The sequence below is a fragment of the Ambystoma mexicanum genome, chromosome 8, assembly GCF_040938575.1.
Source record: "Ambystoma mexicanum isolate Mex_15411 chromosome 8, UKY_AmexF1_1, whole genome shotgun sequence".
NCBI lineage: Eukaryota > Metazoa > Chordata > Amphibia > Caudata > Ambystomatidae > Ambystoma > Ambystoma mexicanum.
This window is the reverse complement of record NC_090929.1, coordinates 972,694,701-972,714,122: the sequence shown is the minus strand read 5'-3', so window position 1 is coordinate 972,714,122 and position 19,422 is coordinate 972,694,701. Positions and strand designations below refer to the sequence as shown.

The following is a 19,422-nucleotide window of genomic DNA, read 5'->3' as shown; positions in this document are numbered from 1 at the left end:
GTAGCGCCTGGCCCCTTGCCCTCAAATATTCCAGCCACCATTGTGTGTGGCCAATAACATTATTATGCACATGGCAGTAGCAAGGCAACTTTTGTTGCCAGGGGGCTAGGTGGCTCCTGAGTCGCTATACCCGGTACGGCGTCCTTTCATCGACGCCCGCTTTTACGAAGGGTTTTTGCTGAAAAAACTCTTAGAAATTTGTTTGAGGTGGGAAAGGGCATATAAAGGGTTGGGGGGGCGGGTCGGGGAATATAAAAAAAATAGGTAGAGGATGGGGGGCTTAAGGGGATCACCCCCAAAATATTTTTTAAAACTTTGATTCGTTTTTTCAGCAAACACTCTTCGTAAAAACACCTGTTGTAAAAAAACAGTGTCGGTGATATAGAACTACTATACCCACAGACGACACCACTAAAGGGGAAGTCTGAGGGCAGATAACGCACAGTCACCCGCAATGCAAGGAACTAACAATCAATTTATACAAAAATTGCACGATTATGTTGCAAGGTAAGCAATCTTTGCTACACAGCCTAGCAAATACAATCCCTAGCCTTTTCATACGGACCCCTTATACGCAAGCCATCAGCATCTTCATCCAGCACCGGGACCTTCCTACCTACACCGGGGGTGTGGCCAGCGCGCATGCTGTAAAGCCGTGAATCCGAGGAGCTCCTGCCCGAGATCCTGACACGAGCGGAATCGCGCTGTAAATACAGCTATACTCTTTTCGAAAATAACTTCAGCTGAAAGGGGAACCTCTCCCCCGTGATCGGACCCCACTTTCAGGAGAAATCGGAAGCCAGCTGGCCCTGAACGAGGCCGGGGAAGAGGCGCCCCTTGACCACCCAAGATGGCGGCGCCCAGCGGACTCTGATCCGGAACAACGCGAGCCCAACGAGCCAGCGGGGAACCACCCACGCTGGTCCCTCTCCACACACGGACTGCGCTGGGGCGACGGCTTTGTCTTAGCCCCCAATAACCGGACGGCGACGCCTCGAGGCACCAGGGAGCCGGAACTGAGGTGCGACCCGCGGCAGGAAAGGAGACGGGACACTGCGGCCGTGGACCTCCCCCTTTCTCTTCGCTGTCCGACGGAGCCCCTGGCCGGTGGGGGGAGGCAGCGAAGTCACCAGCAGCTGCGCGGCCCCGCGACAGGACCTACAAAGGTAAAGACGCCCGCCTTTGGAAGGAGGGAGGAGCGGCCTGGGACTCTCGCGCGGAGCAGGGCTTGCTACGCCGGGGCACACTGCAGCTCCAGGGAGGCAGCCCAAGTAATGGACAAGCTGCCATAATTCCATACGTGGAAGGGGTCCTGAGAACTAAATAGGGCCCTGCCAACTAAGGCGCGCTGGAGGCAACCTGGCACACCTTAAAAAGAAACTTGTCTCTGGCGTGGGCGGAGGACCACACAAAGAGGACGATCGCACGTGTGGGACCCAGGGGGCTGTTGATTATTGGCATGGCCTAGGGACCAGCGGGTTTCACTAAGGGCCCCCCGTTCCTACACAACGCTGAAAACTGACCACGCACCTTGGAACGGCATAGCATGGTGCTAGAGGTGGTCTAGGGTTGCAATTGAACTGCGCATAATAGACTGCCTAGACGGCGGCATTCATTGAGCTGAACTATAATAACCACCTGCTGAGCGGTAGGGACAGCACACTGGAGATGTCACCACCAAAAAACAAGACAAAATTAACAACAACAATGGACTCTTACACGACGGTTAGGCCCAAACAGCTGCAGCAACAAGAGCCCACACCCAATGCAATGCCACCACAACCGGAAACAGAACCCAAAGATACACTAGTCCTCCAAGCTATTGCAGCACTACGCACCTCTATTGAAACCAAAATAGAGGAAATGAGGGCGGATATGCAGCTTATGCGTCAGGATGCCCGTAACCTAACTGAGAGAGTAAATACGAGCAAAGCCACCCTGCACGACAATGTAGCAAGTACTTCCGACTTGAAGGCAAAGGTAGTGGACTTGGAGCAGAAGGGACGCGCTCGGCGCAACAACATTAGGATTTTGGGGGTTCCTGAAGACATGGAGGGCCCAGACCAGACAGACTTTATAGAGACATTGCTCCTACAAGAAATAGGGGCGGGAAAACTATCACAAGGGTTCTCAGTGGAGCGCGCCCATAGATCACTTCAAAAGCGCCCCCCGCCAGGCTCACACTCACGTCCCATAATAGCGAAAATTCTATATTTTCGCGACAGAGAAACGATACTACGGCATTCCAGAGAAGGCGGGGAGATCAGGAGGCAAGACTCCAGAATAGTCATATACCCCGACTATACTCCCGCGGTCCAGAGAGCCAGAAACTCCTTCATTCCAGTGAAAGCCAGGCTTCGAACGCTCAACCTCAAATACATGCTACTCCACCCATCTCGCCTCAAAGTTCTGTATAAGGGAAAGGCAACTTTCTTGGAGACCCCGGCGGCGGCAAACATGTGGCTCGAGCACAATAACTTAGCGGAGAACGGAGAGGAATCACAGCAAAACAGATAAAAGAGAAACAAGCATTAAGAACACGAACGCCATTACAAGGCCCCATACTAGAGTCAAGATGGTTATTTGAACAACGCAAGGGGCCGTTTCAGAAAATGATACAGCAATGTAGGGCAGGAGCACAAAGAACCACAAGCAAGTACACCGCTGACCCACCCCCATGAGGACAGTGCGGGTCAAATGCCTGCACACTACCCGCGTCGAAAGGCCTGGAGTGGCCTAGAAGGCTCGGGAGCCCCCGAGCGCTGCAAGTTGGAAGCAACTGCTGGGGGCAGTTCACTGTTAAACGTTTTGCTTTATTCATTCACCCGAATGAAAGTTACGAAAGTTGGTAAGTCTCCAGACTACACTGGAACAGAAGCGGGAATGTGGGCGGGAGAGGGAGTTACAATGTGGGCAACCCCCCCTCCGGGACAGGGAAACTGGCAAAATCCACCCTAAAACACCATGGCCGGAAGAATAAAAATAATGACATGGAATGTTAGGGGCCTCAGCACTTACCTCCGTAGGAACAGGATCAAGTCATATCTGCTCAGGAAAAAGGTGGGAATAGCGCTTTTACAAGCAACGCACTGTACAGCGGAAACCATGGCCAAACTGCAGGAACACTGGGGCGGGCAGGGGTTTGGAACAGCCTATTCGAAATATGCTAGAGGGGTATATACCTGGATTCACCCCCAACGCCCTTTCCGACTATCTAAGTTTGTGAGCGACCCAGAAGGTAGATATGTGATACTACAGGGACACATTGAACAACAAGAGCTATGCATAGTGAACTCGTACTTCCCTAATAACAACATCACGGCCCACCTGGCCTCCATGTACGCTAAGAACACGCACTATAGACATAGTTTCTTCATCTGGGGAGTTGATTTCAACTGCGTGCGCAACCTCACACTGGATAGATCATTACCACCACCCACCGCCACAATGGCTGCCACGACCGCGCTAAACACGCTGATTGATAGATTAGACCTGGCCGATATATGGAGGGAACTCCACCCCCAAACCCGAAACTACTCGTACTACTCATCCCCACATGACCTCCACATGAGGCTAGATTACATCTTTATAGGCAGAGAACACCTACCCCAGATGGGAGGAGCAGAATACCTAGGGAGAACTATCTCAGACCACTCCCCCTTAACAGTAGAATGGAACCACACCGGTCCCAGATCTCCTATCCCTATGTGGCAAATGCCAGTAGAGTCCCTGAGAGACCAAGCATTCAGAGATGAACTACAAGATGTGATCGACGACTACATAGAACTCAATAAGGGAAGCGTAGATCATGTAAGCACAGTATGGGAGGCCCTAAAGATAGTGACCAGGGGCGAGATCATGGCAAAAGCGGGTGGCATCAGAAGATTACTACGGGAGGAACTGGCCCAGGGAGAAACAGAGATAGAGAGGCTTAGTAGCGACCCCACAGACCCACAGCGGCATGAAGACAGGCTCAGGGCGCTCCGGGAGGAATGCTCGAGCTCTTGGGACAGACTTGCTAAGTTTGATTGCGTCGCTCGAACGAACAGGGCGCATGTAGAGGCGGATAGACCCAGCAGGCTCTTGGCCTGGCTCTGCAGAAGGGAACATCCCCGGCACACTATCACCATGATTCATGACGCACAGGGCAATACACTTCAGACCCAACAGGACATAAATGAGACCTTTTAAAACTAATATACACAACTATACTCACACGAAATTGTAGTTCCCGCGGACCAGATATCAGACACCTTGGAGTAGATCGGGTTGCCTAGACTCTCTTCAGCACAAGCCGTGGCCCTAGAGGCTGAGATTACAACAGAAGACATCGCCGAAGCAATTAAGTTGCAAGCCACATGTAAGGCCCCCGGGAGCGAAGGGTTACCCGCAGAATTTTACAAAACCTATGGCCCCTCCCTGATACCACTTTTGCATGAGGTTTTCCAAGAAATATATGAACGAGGCATTTTACCTAACAGCATGAGGGAAACCCTAGTGATCCCAGTCCTCAAACAGAACAAGCCGGCTGAGCATTGTGATTCATATCGCCCGTTAGCCATGCTTAATTACGATGTCAAACTGCTGACCACAATCCTAGCTCAGAGGTTGTCCAGGCTGATAGGGGATGTTGTGCACATGGACCAATGCGGGTTTGTGCCAGGCAGGAACACGACCATGAATTTACGCAGACTTCAAGACATCCTCCAACAAACAGACACAAGCACTGAATCCTATGCCCTGCTATCACTTGATGCCATTAAGGCGTTCGACTCCATATTCTGGGAGTGGCTGCTTGCGGTCCTGAAGGAATTTGGATTTGGCCCGAGATTCATTAGGTGGGTCTGCATACTGTACACCAAACCACGAGCAAGAGTAAAGACTGGGAGACACGTATCAGAAGTTTGGGACATATGCAGAGGCACCCGGCAAGGCTGCCCGCTATCTCCCATGCTTTACATTCTGGGGCTGGAACCCATTGCTATTTACTTCCAGAAGCAATTATTTGATGCCGAAATAAGAATAGGAGAAATCGATCACATCATCTCCCTCTATGCGGATGATGTTCTACTGTACGTTAGAGACCCACATCTCAAAGTCCCAACCATGCTGGAAGTCCTAGACAATTTTTCCAAAGTATCAGGCATACAATTTAACAGAGTAAAGTCCTGCTTATTCCTACTAGCAGGCCTTAAAGACAGAAGCGCGAAGGAGCTCCCACCGTTGGGGATACACTGGCAGACCGCCAAGTTTCGCTACCTAGGTATTCAGATTATGCACACCCCTCAATTAATGCATGAACATAACACAATAGCTGTAATACCCAAGTTACGCAGATCAATGGCCTTTTGGGCAAAACTCCCACTGTCACCAATGGGGAGAGTCTCGATAACTAAAATGATAATCCTCCCCAGGCTCCTGTATAGATTCCAAAATGTACAATATTTCATTAAGAACCCATAATTCGAGAATTCATCTGGAGGCAGGGTAGGCGTAAAATAGCACATTCCACATTAGTCTTGCCATATGCCCAAGGAGGAATTCAACTCCTGCATTTCGAGAAATACTATTTAGCAGCTCAACTTAGCTTTGTGTCCAAATGGTTGGCCGACGAGACCACATCTGAGACCCCCTTGCTACAGTCCCTGATCTCTCCACTGCAACTAAAAGAACTTATTTGGGCGCCAAGTCACCTACTGAGAAACGCACCCTTCATAGCCACTCTGGGGAAACAAATCTGGCTACTCCCCGGAAATACCAATGATCTGGGACCTATGTAAAACAAACTCTGACCTGCTACACCTCAGGGCCTGGGAGAAGAAAGGGGTTTACATGTGGGGAGACCTATATGGCGAGGGCTCCTTCAGAGAGTTTAGCTCACTGCAGGACATGGGATACCCACTAGTCATTACTTGTGTTACCGTAAGATACGTGAACTAGCTCGACATAAGTGGGGCACCTGGCCAGAAGAACCCGAGTCTGATGCTTTCACTACCCTACTGTATAACTTGGACAGAAACTGGTCTCCCAAATATACAGACACCTCAATGATAATCCTAACCCGAAAGGAGGGACGCTGAAAAACAAGTGGGAAGCGGACACTGGCCGAGAACTGTCGGATGGAGAATGGGACAGGGCGCTAGCATTTCCCAAGGCCGTGTCCAGAAATCACAGATTTCCCCTTATACAATTAAATGTCCTGCATCGGACATATCTAACCCCAGACAGGCTAATGGCATTCAATGGACAAGCGAACCCTAACTGCCCATGGTGCAAAACGGACAGGGCAGACCTCATACACATGTTTTGGGAATGCAACACAGTACAATCCTTATGGGCTAAAGTGAAGCAGACTTCCGAGAAAGCGTGCACTTCCAGCTACAGATGATCTCCTGAGGAATGCCTCCTAGGGACATACCCCAGACCGGCCAAACTTAAACATCAGGTGAAATTAATGGACTTGCTGTGCATAGTGGCAAAAAGACACATCGCCATGTCCTTGAAAAAACCAGCAGGACCCAGACAATAACGCCTGGTATAACAAACTTGTAAGATGGGTTAACGCACAGACAAGGGCATGGGAGGACAGCGTCACTAGATCAACCGACGAGTCAAGCGCCACCCTGGAGGCATGGAGGGAGATCAGCACTATAATCTACCCCTCAGACGATAAACCCCCATGAGCATATATTGAGTGGATCACATTGGACTGCCGGCACACAGAAACCCGCTGGGGTGGCCCCTGAACACCCAATGCAATGGCTAAACTTAGGCAACCCCCCACCCCCCTACCTCACAACACGCCCGCTGAAGACCCTGAACCTGGATGATGAAGATTAGACAAGGAGACAGTTCATGTTACCACGTTATCGTTTGCAATTTTTGTTTGCCCTCCCTCCTCTCTTCTCTCTCTCCTTCTTTTCCCCCCCTTTTTTTTGTCTTTCGTTAACCATTATATAACACTAACGGCTGCGCATTGTATGCAATATATGATTTGACATGTGTCACCCAGTTATGTTAAATGCCAATAAACAAATTTGAAAATAAAATTAACACTACCTACACCACTGGTCTACCTGTGCTTAACATAAACAATCTAATTAACAATATAGCTGGACATCAATAATTCCAAAGCTATAACAATAAAGGCCCACATTTAACATGCTATTGATAAATATAGTATTCAATTAATGTAACAATGAAACCTCGTTTAAGGGGAACAGCATGGTTGCATGGGACAAACTCCTCTTACCGGGCTACACAATCCAAGTAGTAAATGGAATATCGAAGCATCTGAGGTCTCGTATCCTTCATTTATGCAGACAAAAGCCCAACAACAAATCATTCCCACACACTCCTCTGTACATAAACTGTGACCGTCTTCAGTCAAACAACTTTCTGATCCTGTAGCCACCTGTCTTTGGCTAAACTCTGAAAACAAAGCAGCAAATGCCCCCCTCAACACCATTATTAATTTAGGTTTCAGCAAGTGGATCAGTAACTTCAAAAATAAAAATGGATCCACTTAGGACATTATATTTTCCATAAACCGCCCCATCAACACCTCAATCCACAGACTGGTACTATGTTGAGACGACCATCTGATTACCAGCCCTTAAATGACCATTGACAAACACAAAAATAATCACCACATGGCCTTGGGCACCAACAATCAAAATAAGGCAAATTTAGAATCGTAAAAGGAAATGATCAATACAGGAAATCATTGATAAAGACCAACCAACAAAATGGCTACAGTGTCTTAAACAGAATTATTAGCACTATTATCCCCGAGTTAAAAATCAAAAAATACCCATCAAGAGAAACTACGTGGCTCAATGGTGAGTTTAATTTAAAAGAAAGGCCCGAAACACACGATGTAAATGGCACAAATCCCTAATAAAGCAGGACAAAAGTATATTTCAAATAGATGTGCGCTTATGGCTACTCCAAAATATACAAGAAAATGGTACTGCAGAAATCTTATCTACTGAGCCAAACGCCAAGCAGCCAAAGCCTTCAAAATATTGAGAGAGCTCAGTATCCTGAATCTTAGCAATGCAACACTCATCCTGATCCCGTGTTTAGAAACCACTCATTGGTATTAAATGTATTGTAAATAAACAATCAAATGCAACAAATGACTAACCTAATAGTCAGAAGACATACAAATTACCATCAGTACTCAAAAAATGGGCAGCAGAAACACCACTCTCATAACCATCTTGAGCAAAACAATGTAAGCACTTAACCCCATCCTACCAAAGGACAGCGCCAGAGTTGCCAGTTCCTTAAAAATGTCAGCGGAGCAATGTGGGCCTCAAAATTTCTAGTATTTACAATGCTTTCTTTACCGCTGACGCCATATCAATCCACAAACGCCACACTTCTAAAAAACAAATTTGACCCATCCGTTCTGTTGAACTATAGACTCTCACTAACATCCCTTACATGGCCAAAATAATGGAAAAGATTGCCACTACCCAAATCATCAAATTCAGTGAGGTTAAAGTTTCATGAATTATGGATCCTAAATTCAATTCAAATGGGCTTTTATTGAGAATGAGCTCTAATGACCCTTTTATACCTTTCCCAGCCCTTCTTCTCTGCCCTTGTGCACCTCTTAGCCACTTCGCCTCCCTTTTCTTTCACTTTTTTTATGCCCCTTACGTACGCACATATTCTTTTACACCATTCTTTGTCAATGGTTGGTTTGAGATTAGGGGAGTGGGGGGGTTCAGTGGATATTTGCGAACATCAATCCGGCTTCCCATCACAAAGCAGCACTGGAACCGCCCATTTGTTGATGAAAGAACACCCCCTGAAAGCACAGGAAAATATCTTACTAGACTTACCAGGAACCTCTGACATGTTGGATCACAACATCCTCCATAACTACAGTCCTAAGGAGCAATTGGATGCTGTCCTTCTTCAGGAGCAGATCAAACAAAGTCCAACTAAGCAATTTCACCATAGGAGGTACAATATTAGAAATATTGGTAGCCCTTTCTTGCTGTGGATGATAAATGTACAAATGAAGCCTCTCACTGACCCACACTACCCCTTCTTGAACTACTTCCAAATATATGCAGACAACATGCAAACTTCCTTCAACATTGACTGCAAACTGCATCCACCCACGCTTTACAAACTCTCTCGGCATCATAAAAAACGTTTGCCTAAATACTAGCCAATCAGAAAAATTCTCATTTTCTGCATAGGGTCCCTGAAACTACCTTTTAATTACTTGATTGCACATGGAAGGGGCAAATCACTTCTCACCAAGTAAAAAACCTGGGTGTCCTAATGCACACATCTTTTTTTTCACACCACAAATAAGTGAAATCCTGCACAAATCACACGTTCAACTTCACATTCGCATAAATATTGTACATAAGGAGTGTACTGCTACTGGGGGGGGGGGGTGTGGCCGGTAGCAAGCAGTGAAGTGGCCCTCAGCGCTTCTGCCGATAATGATCTGCCCACACCGTAGCTGAAATCGTCATTGGACACTGGAAACGGGTGGTGGAGTTGCCACGCCCGGTGGTGAGCAGGAAAAGAATGCTTGCACACCGAAAGATAGTGCGGCAGATTGAGGAGGAGCAAATGCCAGTCCAACTAGGACCGTATGTAAGATGGCGGCCGCTGTGTGTGCTGAGATGGGGGACTGAGCGAGAAACTTTCAGTAAAGAGCGGTTGAGCAGGGACAAGCTCTCATGTGCAAAAGAAGTGGTTGAGGCAGCGAAGGTGCCTGGCGGGTTTCCTTGGCGCTGCTTCTCGGAGCACTGGCCGGCTCAGAACAGCACTTGGGGGGGGGGGGGGGGGGGGGAGGGAGCAGAAAAATCGGCTCCCCGGCGCTGGCGGCCACGATCAACAACAAAGGAGTGAAGGAGCAGCCTGCAACCGTGCCTGGTAGTGTAGTCTGGGAGAGCAGGCCCAGGTGAGAAGTCTTTGGGGGGTGGGGGGGCAGTCCTGCAAACCAGTCTCCGATTGCAGGAAGATACTAAAGGGACAACAAAATCCTAATTGAAGAAGAGGGAAGCCTCAACGGCGATGCTGTGTTAGGCTGAAGTGGTGCACTGTGGTTCTCCCCAGCTGAGAGGCAGTGTGCGAGAGATGGTAAACAGGGGAATTCTGCAGCGGAGACAGTGTGTGACCCTGAAGTCCTGCCAGGTGATGGACATTGGGAGATAATAACAGAGCAGAGGGCAGCGCCAGGAAGTGGGGCGGAGGACGACTGTCGCTGAGAGTCGCTGCACCAACATGGTTCCTCGGCAGCCCTATATTCCTGCCAGGAGCGGCTGAGGTGTGCCCCTGTTGCTTGGGTGCTGTGGAGCTGCTGTGGAGGAGATTGCACACTGGTACACGATTGCAGCACTTGCTGGGCTTATGCCTGGTTGGTCCGGACGAGGGAATGGCAAACGGACCACGATAGGGGCCTACACCTGCAGCTGGGAGTATAAGGCAATATCTCCACCTGGACACAAGACTGGACCGGTGTCTGAGTCCCCAGCACAGCAGAGCAGGGGTGAGCAGGAGGTCCTGTTGGCTGTTGCTGCCCTGCAAACATACCTGGAGTCTAAAATTGATGCTGTCATGATACACGTGGGACTGCTTCGTCAAGACGTCCGCGCCCTAGCTGATAGGACGGGACAGATTGAAAAGAAAGTGGATGACAACACAGCAAGTATCCAGAACCCACAGGCAGATGTCAAGGAACTGAATCTGAAGGTGAGAGTGCTGAAAAACCGAGCCGAAGCTGCAGAGGGCAGGGCCAGATGAAATAATGTACAAATACTTGGCTTGCCAGAGGGGGGCAGAGTGCTCTGACCCCACCATGTATGTAGAGAACCTGCTTTTACAAGAAGTGGGCCCAGGGCGCTCACGCAAGGCTTTACAGTAGAGTGAGCTCATAGATCCTTAAGCAAGAAGCCCCCGCCCAGGTCGTGCCAGAGACCAATCATTGCCAGAATCAAGAATTATAAAGATTGAGAAGATCCTGGAGTTCTTGAGAGATGGGGCATGATCCAAAGAGCGTCGGATAAACTGGCTGTATTCCCAGACTACACACTTAAAGTCCAAAGGCGCAAAGCTCAGTTTGGTCCCACGAAAGAGCATCTCCGGTGGGCCGGACTGAAGTACATGCTTGTTTACCTGGCTCAACTCAAGGTGTACATAAAGGCCAGTCCCTCTTCTTTGATAGTTCTGAAGAGGCACATGCATGCATGGACATGACGAAATTGCCCCACTGGCGGAGTAGCAACACCACAGAGGAACAGGCACTGAGAGAGACAAGAACCTATTTGAACACACTCCTGAGCACAAGGAATGACAACGGAAATGTAGCAACAAGCTACACGATTTAGGCAACACATGGAGGGAGATATACATTATGGCAGCCTCATGAGGAGCTGTTGAGGTACTTTTTGGATGCTGCGTTGTATGGCAACAGTGAGTTCTTCAGAAAGCGGGAGTGCAAATATCGGCAACATTTTTTTGTGCCTCCGCTCCGTGGGTCTGCCTTGCAGAGATGCATCTGGCGAGACCCAAATTCGCCCGCCCACCCCGCGGTTGAACTGTACCTTTTAGGTTACTAGTTGGACAGTATCCAGCCGCTGCTTGGGGTGCTGTTAGCAGGTTGAGTGCGAGAAGCAAAGGCACCTCGGCATGCTGGGCTATTGTTGGGGAGAGGGGTGTTTGGGAGTGAGTTTGTCTACTGAAGGGAGACGCCCTCACCACATGGAGTATGCCCTTGCATCTGGGTGGGGAGGACCGTGGCCGCGGACTTGACTCCTCCAATATCTCAGGAGCCCCTCAGAGGCTAATGACCCCTTTCTCAGATATATTTCTATGTACTCGGAGAATGACCCTGCCGGGTACTCTGATCTAGAGGAGGCCTTGTCCCTGATTAAGTTGCCTCGCTGGAGTAGAGAAGCGGTAGAAGTTAGAGGCCCGATGAAGAGTTGTAGGCTACGATTCGAACATTGCATACTGGCAAGACTCCTTGAGCGGATGGCCTGCAGAGCAAATTCTATGAGGAGTTTGCGGATGAACTGGTCCAGATGCTCCTTGAGAAACAAATGAGGTGGGTGTGCTTCCCCTAAGTTTGAGGGAGTCCATCATAATACCTATACCCAAACTAAATAAGCCCCAGATGGAATCTGGCTCCTATACACCATGTCCATGCTAAATCGGGACAGCAAAATACTCACTGCTTTGCTGGCCAACAGGTTGAGGGGTGTGATTGCCGATCTGAGTGTATCAGACTCCCAATGCCCCAGGTAGGAACCCCTCCTGGAACTTGCGACACCTACACCACATAATTGATAAGACTATGTCCCTGGGAGATCAGTATGCAGTGGAGTCACTGGACGCTATTAAAGCGTTTGACTACGTCTGGTGGGACTGGCTGTATGCCACTATCCAACGGTTTGGCATTGGGCAGGAATACCTAGTGTGGGTTAAATGGTGTTCATTGCACCTAGGACCAGGGTAAATACAGGCCGATACATCTCAGCAGGATGGGAGCTTAAAAAAGGCACCAGGCAGGGGTGTCTGCTGTCCCTGATGCTTTTTATTCTCACGATTGAAACCATTTCAGCGTTCCTCAGGGAAGAATATGCAGATGCAGGCATCCAAATAAATGGAGTGACACGCGATTTCCATGTATGCAGACGATATGCAACTCTATGTGCGACAGCCAGAGGTCAATCTGCAATACATGCTAGATGCTCTGGACCGTTTAGCTGAACTCTCAGGCATTACCATTAGTCATGAAAAATCATGTCTGTTCCCGCTGGCCGGTCTTAGGAAGCGGGGAGGAGAGCAACCTCCAGCTGTGGAATTAAGGTGGCCCACCGACACCTTCCAATACTTGGGCGTTGACGTCCGTCATGATGTCAAGACTGAGCACGAGCGAAATACGCAAGGCGCCCTAGACAGAGTGGCAAAGCCAATGGACTTTTGGGGTAAGCTTCCTTTATCGATGATGGGTAGGGCAGCGCTCTTAAAGATGGTGCTTCTCTCCCGGCTATTATACTACTTTGTGAATGTACCATATAACATAACATACAAGTTATTTCACAAATTGGACACTATGTTTAAGGGATTCCTTTGAATTAAATTTCCTACCCGGACAATTGCAGTGGCTGGATGGCAGATGAACCAACGCTGGATACTGCACTCTTACATCCCGCTGTAGGGCACTATTTGAAGTAGATTTTATGGGTATAGGGGTGACATCTTGTTCAGCCCACTCACTGTTTTGACACTAGGCAAGGAATTGTGGCGCAGGGCTTGGCGAGTGTTGAGTGTGGCGGACCCCTTTTCCCCCCGGAGATCCCTTTTGATTGCCATACTGGCTGGTCCACTGCAAGGTGTATTGGGAATCAGTAGACATTGGGAAGGCAACAGAGTGGTCACTGTGGGTGACCTGCTTCAAGAGGGGAAACTGAGACTGAAAGACGTTAGCAGAGCAATCTGTATACACAGGGGGCAATTTCTGTTGCACATGAGCCTGCCACGCACACTGGAATGGAGGTGGCTGGAACTCTGGGAGGGCTTCAAAGGAAATACTGGGCTTGAATCAATATGTGATCTGTTCGAGGGAGGACACGTTGTGTCCAGACTCTACGAACTGCTCCTGGACAACATGCTTGCTCTGGACGTAGTACGGACTAAGTGGGAGACAGACCTAGGTCGGTCTTTCTTGAATACTGAATGGGCAAAGGTAATGCCATACCCAAAACATGTCTATAGAAATGCTAGGCTAAAACTCCTACAGCTGTACATACCCCACAGAGCATACTTGACGCCCTGCAAGAGCTCCCGGGTTTAAGGGAGCGGATAGACCATATTGCCCCAGATGCATGGATGAAAATGGAGGCATGTTGCGCATGTTCTGGTCCTGCTGGAAAATACAGGGGTACTGGGCAGAAATTGCAAACAAGGTGTCTCGTGGAGGGATAGACTTCGATATATGGTCTCCGGAGACATGTCTGTTGCCGCGCAAGCAGGGTCAAAGCACATTGCTAAAATGAAGGACCTTGTGTACATGCTGGCCAAACGCAAAATTGCGATGACTTGTACGTCTGCAGAGGGCCCTAAAGTGGAGGGAAGATGGAATGATTTGCAGAGGTGGGCGCTGGCTGAGACTGTGGTCTGGCATAGGGCAGTGTACCGAGGACTCAAGGAGTGTGGATGTTACATCTTGGAATGTGCTAACACAGACTATATTCGCGCTCATTGATAATGCACCAGCAGCATCTAGACCACCTTGAATGGGGCTGGTTGTGCAGAAATATGGAGGTTGGAGGGCACTGCAGTGCGACATACACTGGGACGATGGGTTTGGACAGGACAGGAAGGCAATGCTTACAAATTGGGGCAGGTGGGGAGTCGGGTTGCGCATTAGAGGGGGGTTAGTTGTTTTGTTCCAACTATCTAATATATGATGTTGTATATGATCATGCATATGTAGTAACAAAGACGGTTAATAATTACATTTTAAAAAAAAGTTAACGAATAATGATACTTATCTTGAAGACAAAAAAAGTGTACCACTTCTAATGTTGAACCACTACTGGCGATGTTTAACAACGTTAAGCTGACCAATTCCTAATTCCTATCTGATTTTCACTAGTGTGATGTCCTCTACCTATGAATCGATGAAGCAAATAGCCGTCAACTTCATCTCATGCAACATCTGGTAAAACGCCCGATACTAGGACTCCAACCTTTTGACCACCTTTCCTTTGTCAGCCATGCTTGCAAATGACTGTTAATTGAAGGCAAAATCTCTCGCAAATCCATTTGCCTAATGCACAGGACTCAATACCTAAGAGGATACTGGTTACGCCTTCCTTTTGCACTGACACCGTTCAGAATTGTACATCGTACCAGCTAGATGCTTCGCAAGTCATCTGCATTGACATCAGAGTGTTTTTTACTATCAAATATATTTTTGTATTTAATCTTTTTCATAATTGTTTTCAAGCAAACTCTAACATAAAATGTGCCTGTATAAATATAGATAACATCTTTAGACATCAATTCAACAAACATAGACAACACAATTTGTGCCCAGCGGTTAGTACGATGTGATGGGTTTAAAAAAGAAAAAAAGATTATATAGCTTAAATCCACCGAATCCTCAAGGACAATTCAACACATTTTAAAATCATCAGATCCACACCTAGCACACCCAGTACATAAGGCAGAGGATGTCAGAAAGATCTTGCAACCTACTCTAGCCCTTCTCATGGTCTTCTAACTGATCTATAATGTGCAGGTGTGAATTGGTGTGGAAAGGAAAATGATTGTCCTTTGTGGAAAGGGCACTAAATCTAGTCTGTTCTTGATCGACACGTTGTGTTTTGGCCCTTCTGGTGAGATATGCTTATCCTGAGCGTTCGAGCATGGTTTTCTTTTGGGCCTTCAAGACAAAAGATTTCTTTCTGGATTTAAGAATCAATCTGTTGAACCCCCTGTCCTTTATGCAAAACAACTTGATCTTGTTGCAGAATGTAAAGGGCAAACTTCTAGTTTCTCCATGCCATTTCGTATTCCGTTATTTGTCGTGCACTCCGCTACAGTTTTATGAAGCTTGATTTTTTATTCTATCTGGTTCTCAGCGCACAGAATCAATTGTGTTTGCATACTCGAGGAAATGACTACTCGCGAAAGAAAACGCACATATAAAATACAGGACTCCAGGACAAGGGACCTAAATACATTTGACCCCGTTCCTGAAACTATACAATCTTGCCAGGCCACTGATCCGCCAACAAAAACAGACCGTTAGCCAGTTTAAAAAAAAAACAAGTGAGTGGGAGGGTGGCCGTTTGCCGAATGCTCTGTCTTTGCCCATGTGCTAGAATTCCGTTCCACTTAACCTTCGACTCCACAACCCTAGATTCAAGCACAACATTAAGAAATTATGTATCTGCTATAAACTAGCCCACGGCAGAAGGAGACCCGTTTTCGATTTGAATCCCTTTACCACCTTTGCCCTGTAATATGAATGCTCTTAACTGTGTACCCATTCAGTCTGATGCCCGATATGTTCTGTACTCCCTTTCTTCACTAGATCCTGTGTAAAAGATGTGCCCTCTGCATTCCAAGGACAAAATATAAACTATTCTAAACTTGCTAATTGTAGTTTGCCATTACAATATTTTTGTTAATTTTCTTTCTTTTTAATTTGTAGTTGAAGAAACAGCCTGGAAGTGTGAAGAGGCTGTCAAGAAAGAAAAGCTCATTAGCCTAAAGAAGTTATGGAGTTGCCCAACTATAACAGACAGCTGTTGCTACAGCTGTACACGTTATGCAAAGAACAGCAGTTCTGCGACTGCACAATTTTCATTGGCAACATGCACTTTCGGGCGCACAAACTCATCCTGGCTGCTGCTAGTCTGCTTTTCAGATCCTTGTTAGATGACACAGACACCATATCAATAGATTCTTCTGTTGTGACAGCAGAAGAGTTTACTATCCTACTAGAAATTGTGTACACTGGTAAGCTTCCACCGGGCAAGCATAACTTTACTAAGGTAATCTCAGTCGCAGATGCCCTGCAAATGTTTGATGTGGCTGTCAGTTGTAAGAAATTACTTACTGACCTAATGAAACGCTCAACTCAAAGCCAGATGATGATGGATTATTCTGTTCGGTTACCAAGTGCACTTACAAAAGCTATGCCTCGAACACCCCAAGATTCTATAATTGGTGATGAAGCAAAGACCCCTTCTGAATCTGACAATATGCCGGTTCTTTCATGTAGAGTACAATCGCAGCCTTTGACAACTTTGATAGCTACAGAAGAAGCTTCTCATTTGACTGTTGAAGCGACCAATCCAGAAGCTGCTGACATGATGGTAGTGACTGAGAACTTTGGAAAGAAAGCTTCTTTTGATACTTCAGGAACAGCAATTTCAGAAAAAACACACTCCAACGCTGCAACAAGTCTAGCAAATGTCAATGCCAAGATTGACATGGCCACCTCTGAGGCAGGGACTATGCTGAAGTCCTTTGAGGTAGTTACTAGTTCAGCAACCTCTGTGGCAGTGGCTGGCAAGGCACACTCTGAGATATTGGCTGCCTCTGCACTTGAAGCATCGTCTAGCCCAACACACTTTGAGGCAGTGTCTGGCTTGGCACTCACTGAAGTGGGACATGGCCCTGAAAACTCCCAGGTGATGACTGGCCTGACACTTTCGGAAAAACCGACTGTCTCTCAAACCTCAGAGCCAGATATTGGTACAGCAACCTCTAAACTAACCCCCTTCCCGGCACCGTTTGAGGAGAAGACTGACATGGCGCCCACAGAAACTGCCCCACAAAAATATATTTCAAGGTCAGTGTCTGATGTATTGCCGTCTGCGATTGTAGCTGTCACAGTGGAATCGGGTTCCCCTTTAACCACTCCAAAATCTACAGAGCATCCACTAATTGAAAACTTCCTGGGGACTGTAGCAAATTCAGAAGAAGTGGAAAGAGTATCCCCCCATTTGAAATCACTGGTTGCAGCTGCCTACGATAAAGCAGGAGTCAACATGAAGGAACCACATACATTCACAGATTCAGACAAACTTGATTCCACTTCCAAGCAGGACGGTGAGGATGCCAGCCATACTGAAATAACTCAAACTAAAGTCCTGCAGCAGCAAACCCATTCAGTTTGTAAATTAACCAGTGAAGAATTGGTTGCTCCTGCAGTCTCAAAATGTATCACAGGTATTGGTGACAAAGCAGAAGACATGGACGAGGAAGTGGAACCTCCATTGAAAAAAGGAAGATTTATTAAACAAGGTAAACAAAAATGTGTTCCCACTGGAGACAACTTTTTTCTTTAGTTCTTTTTTTCTTTTTTTTTTTTAATGAACTATTTAAATTGGAATTGTTGATTTTAGTAATACATATCCTGTATTTTTCTTGCATGATCATGGACTGTTTTGTTCTCAACACAGAAACCATTCGAATTATCCCTTCAAAGAAATATGCTTCAATGTGGATCATAAAAATGGCATTCGAAAATGTGACATGTTCTTTAGGAAAACACATTTGTCAAAAGTAAACTTTCTTTATTACATGTTATTGTCCACTAGCACTTACATCATTCATAAACAGGGGAAAAAGAAGAACATATTCACAAATAGCCGGGTGAGTGATGAAGGAATCTTTGCTAAATGTACACAGTTTTAGACCTGCAATGGCTTCTTTATGGTATCTGATGCAGTACGGAAGAAAGGAAAGCGCAAAGGTACATTTTGTCTGTTAGTTTATTTTTTCCTAAAGTCTAACTGGGATGTATGGGGACTTCAGAAAACTATCCCTTGGTATACAGGCCCCAACTTCTAGTATACGGCTGTACTACACAAGGTTTTGGTAGTATGGCAGAGCAGCTAGGCTTATTTTAGGAGGGAGGTGTGAGCTGTAGGTAAATACAATGAACTTAGAAAATACATTGACCCAAACAAAACTCGTACCCACTTGTAGTTGTAGTAAAGTAGATATTTTATATACACAAAGTAAAGTTATATTCAGGTAAGTAAGTACTATTAACTAATCAACACAATAGAAAACATAACCAATACTTCAGATGAGTAAACCAATAGCAGGGAATTATGGTAATTAAAATCAATTGTTCTAGCAGCTCAGAAAATGTTCTGTTGTAGGAATAAAAAGGGTTATTCAACACCAACAATAGCATTTCAATAGTTGTAATACTTTTCAGGGGCCTTACGGCTTAAGCAGTCCATCCCTATCTAGCAGTGAGTTCTTCAGAGTCAGATTGGAGGTAAAGCAGGTAAGACACAGCACTAGAAAAGGCAACGTTTCAGAGGACTCCTCAATTGCAAGTAAGTAGTATGCTTTTGCAGTCACATTCTTTATTCATTCCCCAGACCTCTACATCCTTTTTATTGCATCCAATATCCATTCCACAGCAGAAAATCCTGGGAAACCAACAACAGATTTTGTTTCAAATATGATGTATTTTGTGGTAGAAGCAAGTGAATAGCTGTTGTGATTTGAAAGTTTCTTTGGGGTTACTGGATGTCGGGTCTGTCTTTCAGAAATTCTTTGAAGGTGCTGTATTTTAGTAGTGCTTAGGAAGGGTTATTTAGCAAGCTCTGTTTTGGTGCAGTAGCTACTGTCTAATCACGGAGGTCCATATCCTTGAATGAGCAAACTGGAGGTGGGTTATGCAGGGGAAGTGCTGTAAAAGATGACTAAACTAGGACACAATTCCAGCATTTCCTCAAATCTCTTGGATACAGGATACTGGAAATAAATAGGGTTGACACTAGCTACACAGGTTATCATGCAAGATAAATAATTTTAAACTTCTGCCTTGAGCCTTTCACCATTTAACACAGTCCCTTTAACCTTTTGTGACATGTCCCGCCACAAATAGCCACTCTG

At 46.7% G+C, this 19,422-nt stretch overlaps 1 protein-coding gene across 2 annotated transcripts in view; it reads left to right on the top strand.

The window, feature by feature from the left end:
- ZBTB40 (zinc finger and BTB domain containing 40) overlaps positions 1–19,422 on the top strand; it is a 948,694-nt gene that overhangs the window by 18,316 nt on the left and 910,956 nt on the right. For both annotated transcript variants that reach the window (XM_069610881.1, XM_069610880.1), the window contains exon 2: positions 16,208–17,808. In XM_069610881.1, the coding sequence (XP_069466982.1) occupies positions 16,275–17,808 (1,534 nt within the window). In that variant the 5' untranslated portion in view covers positions 16,208–16,274. The remainder of the gene's footprint in view (positions 1–16,207; positions 17,809–19,422) is intronic.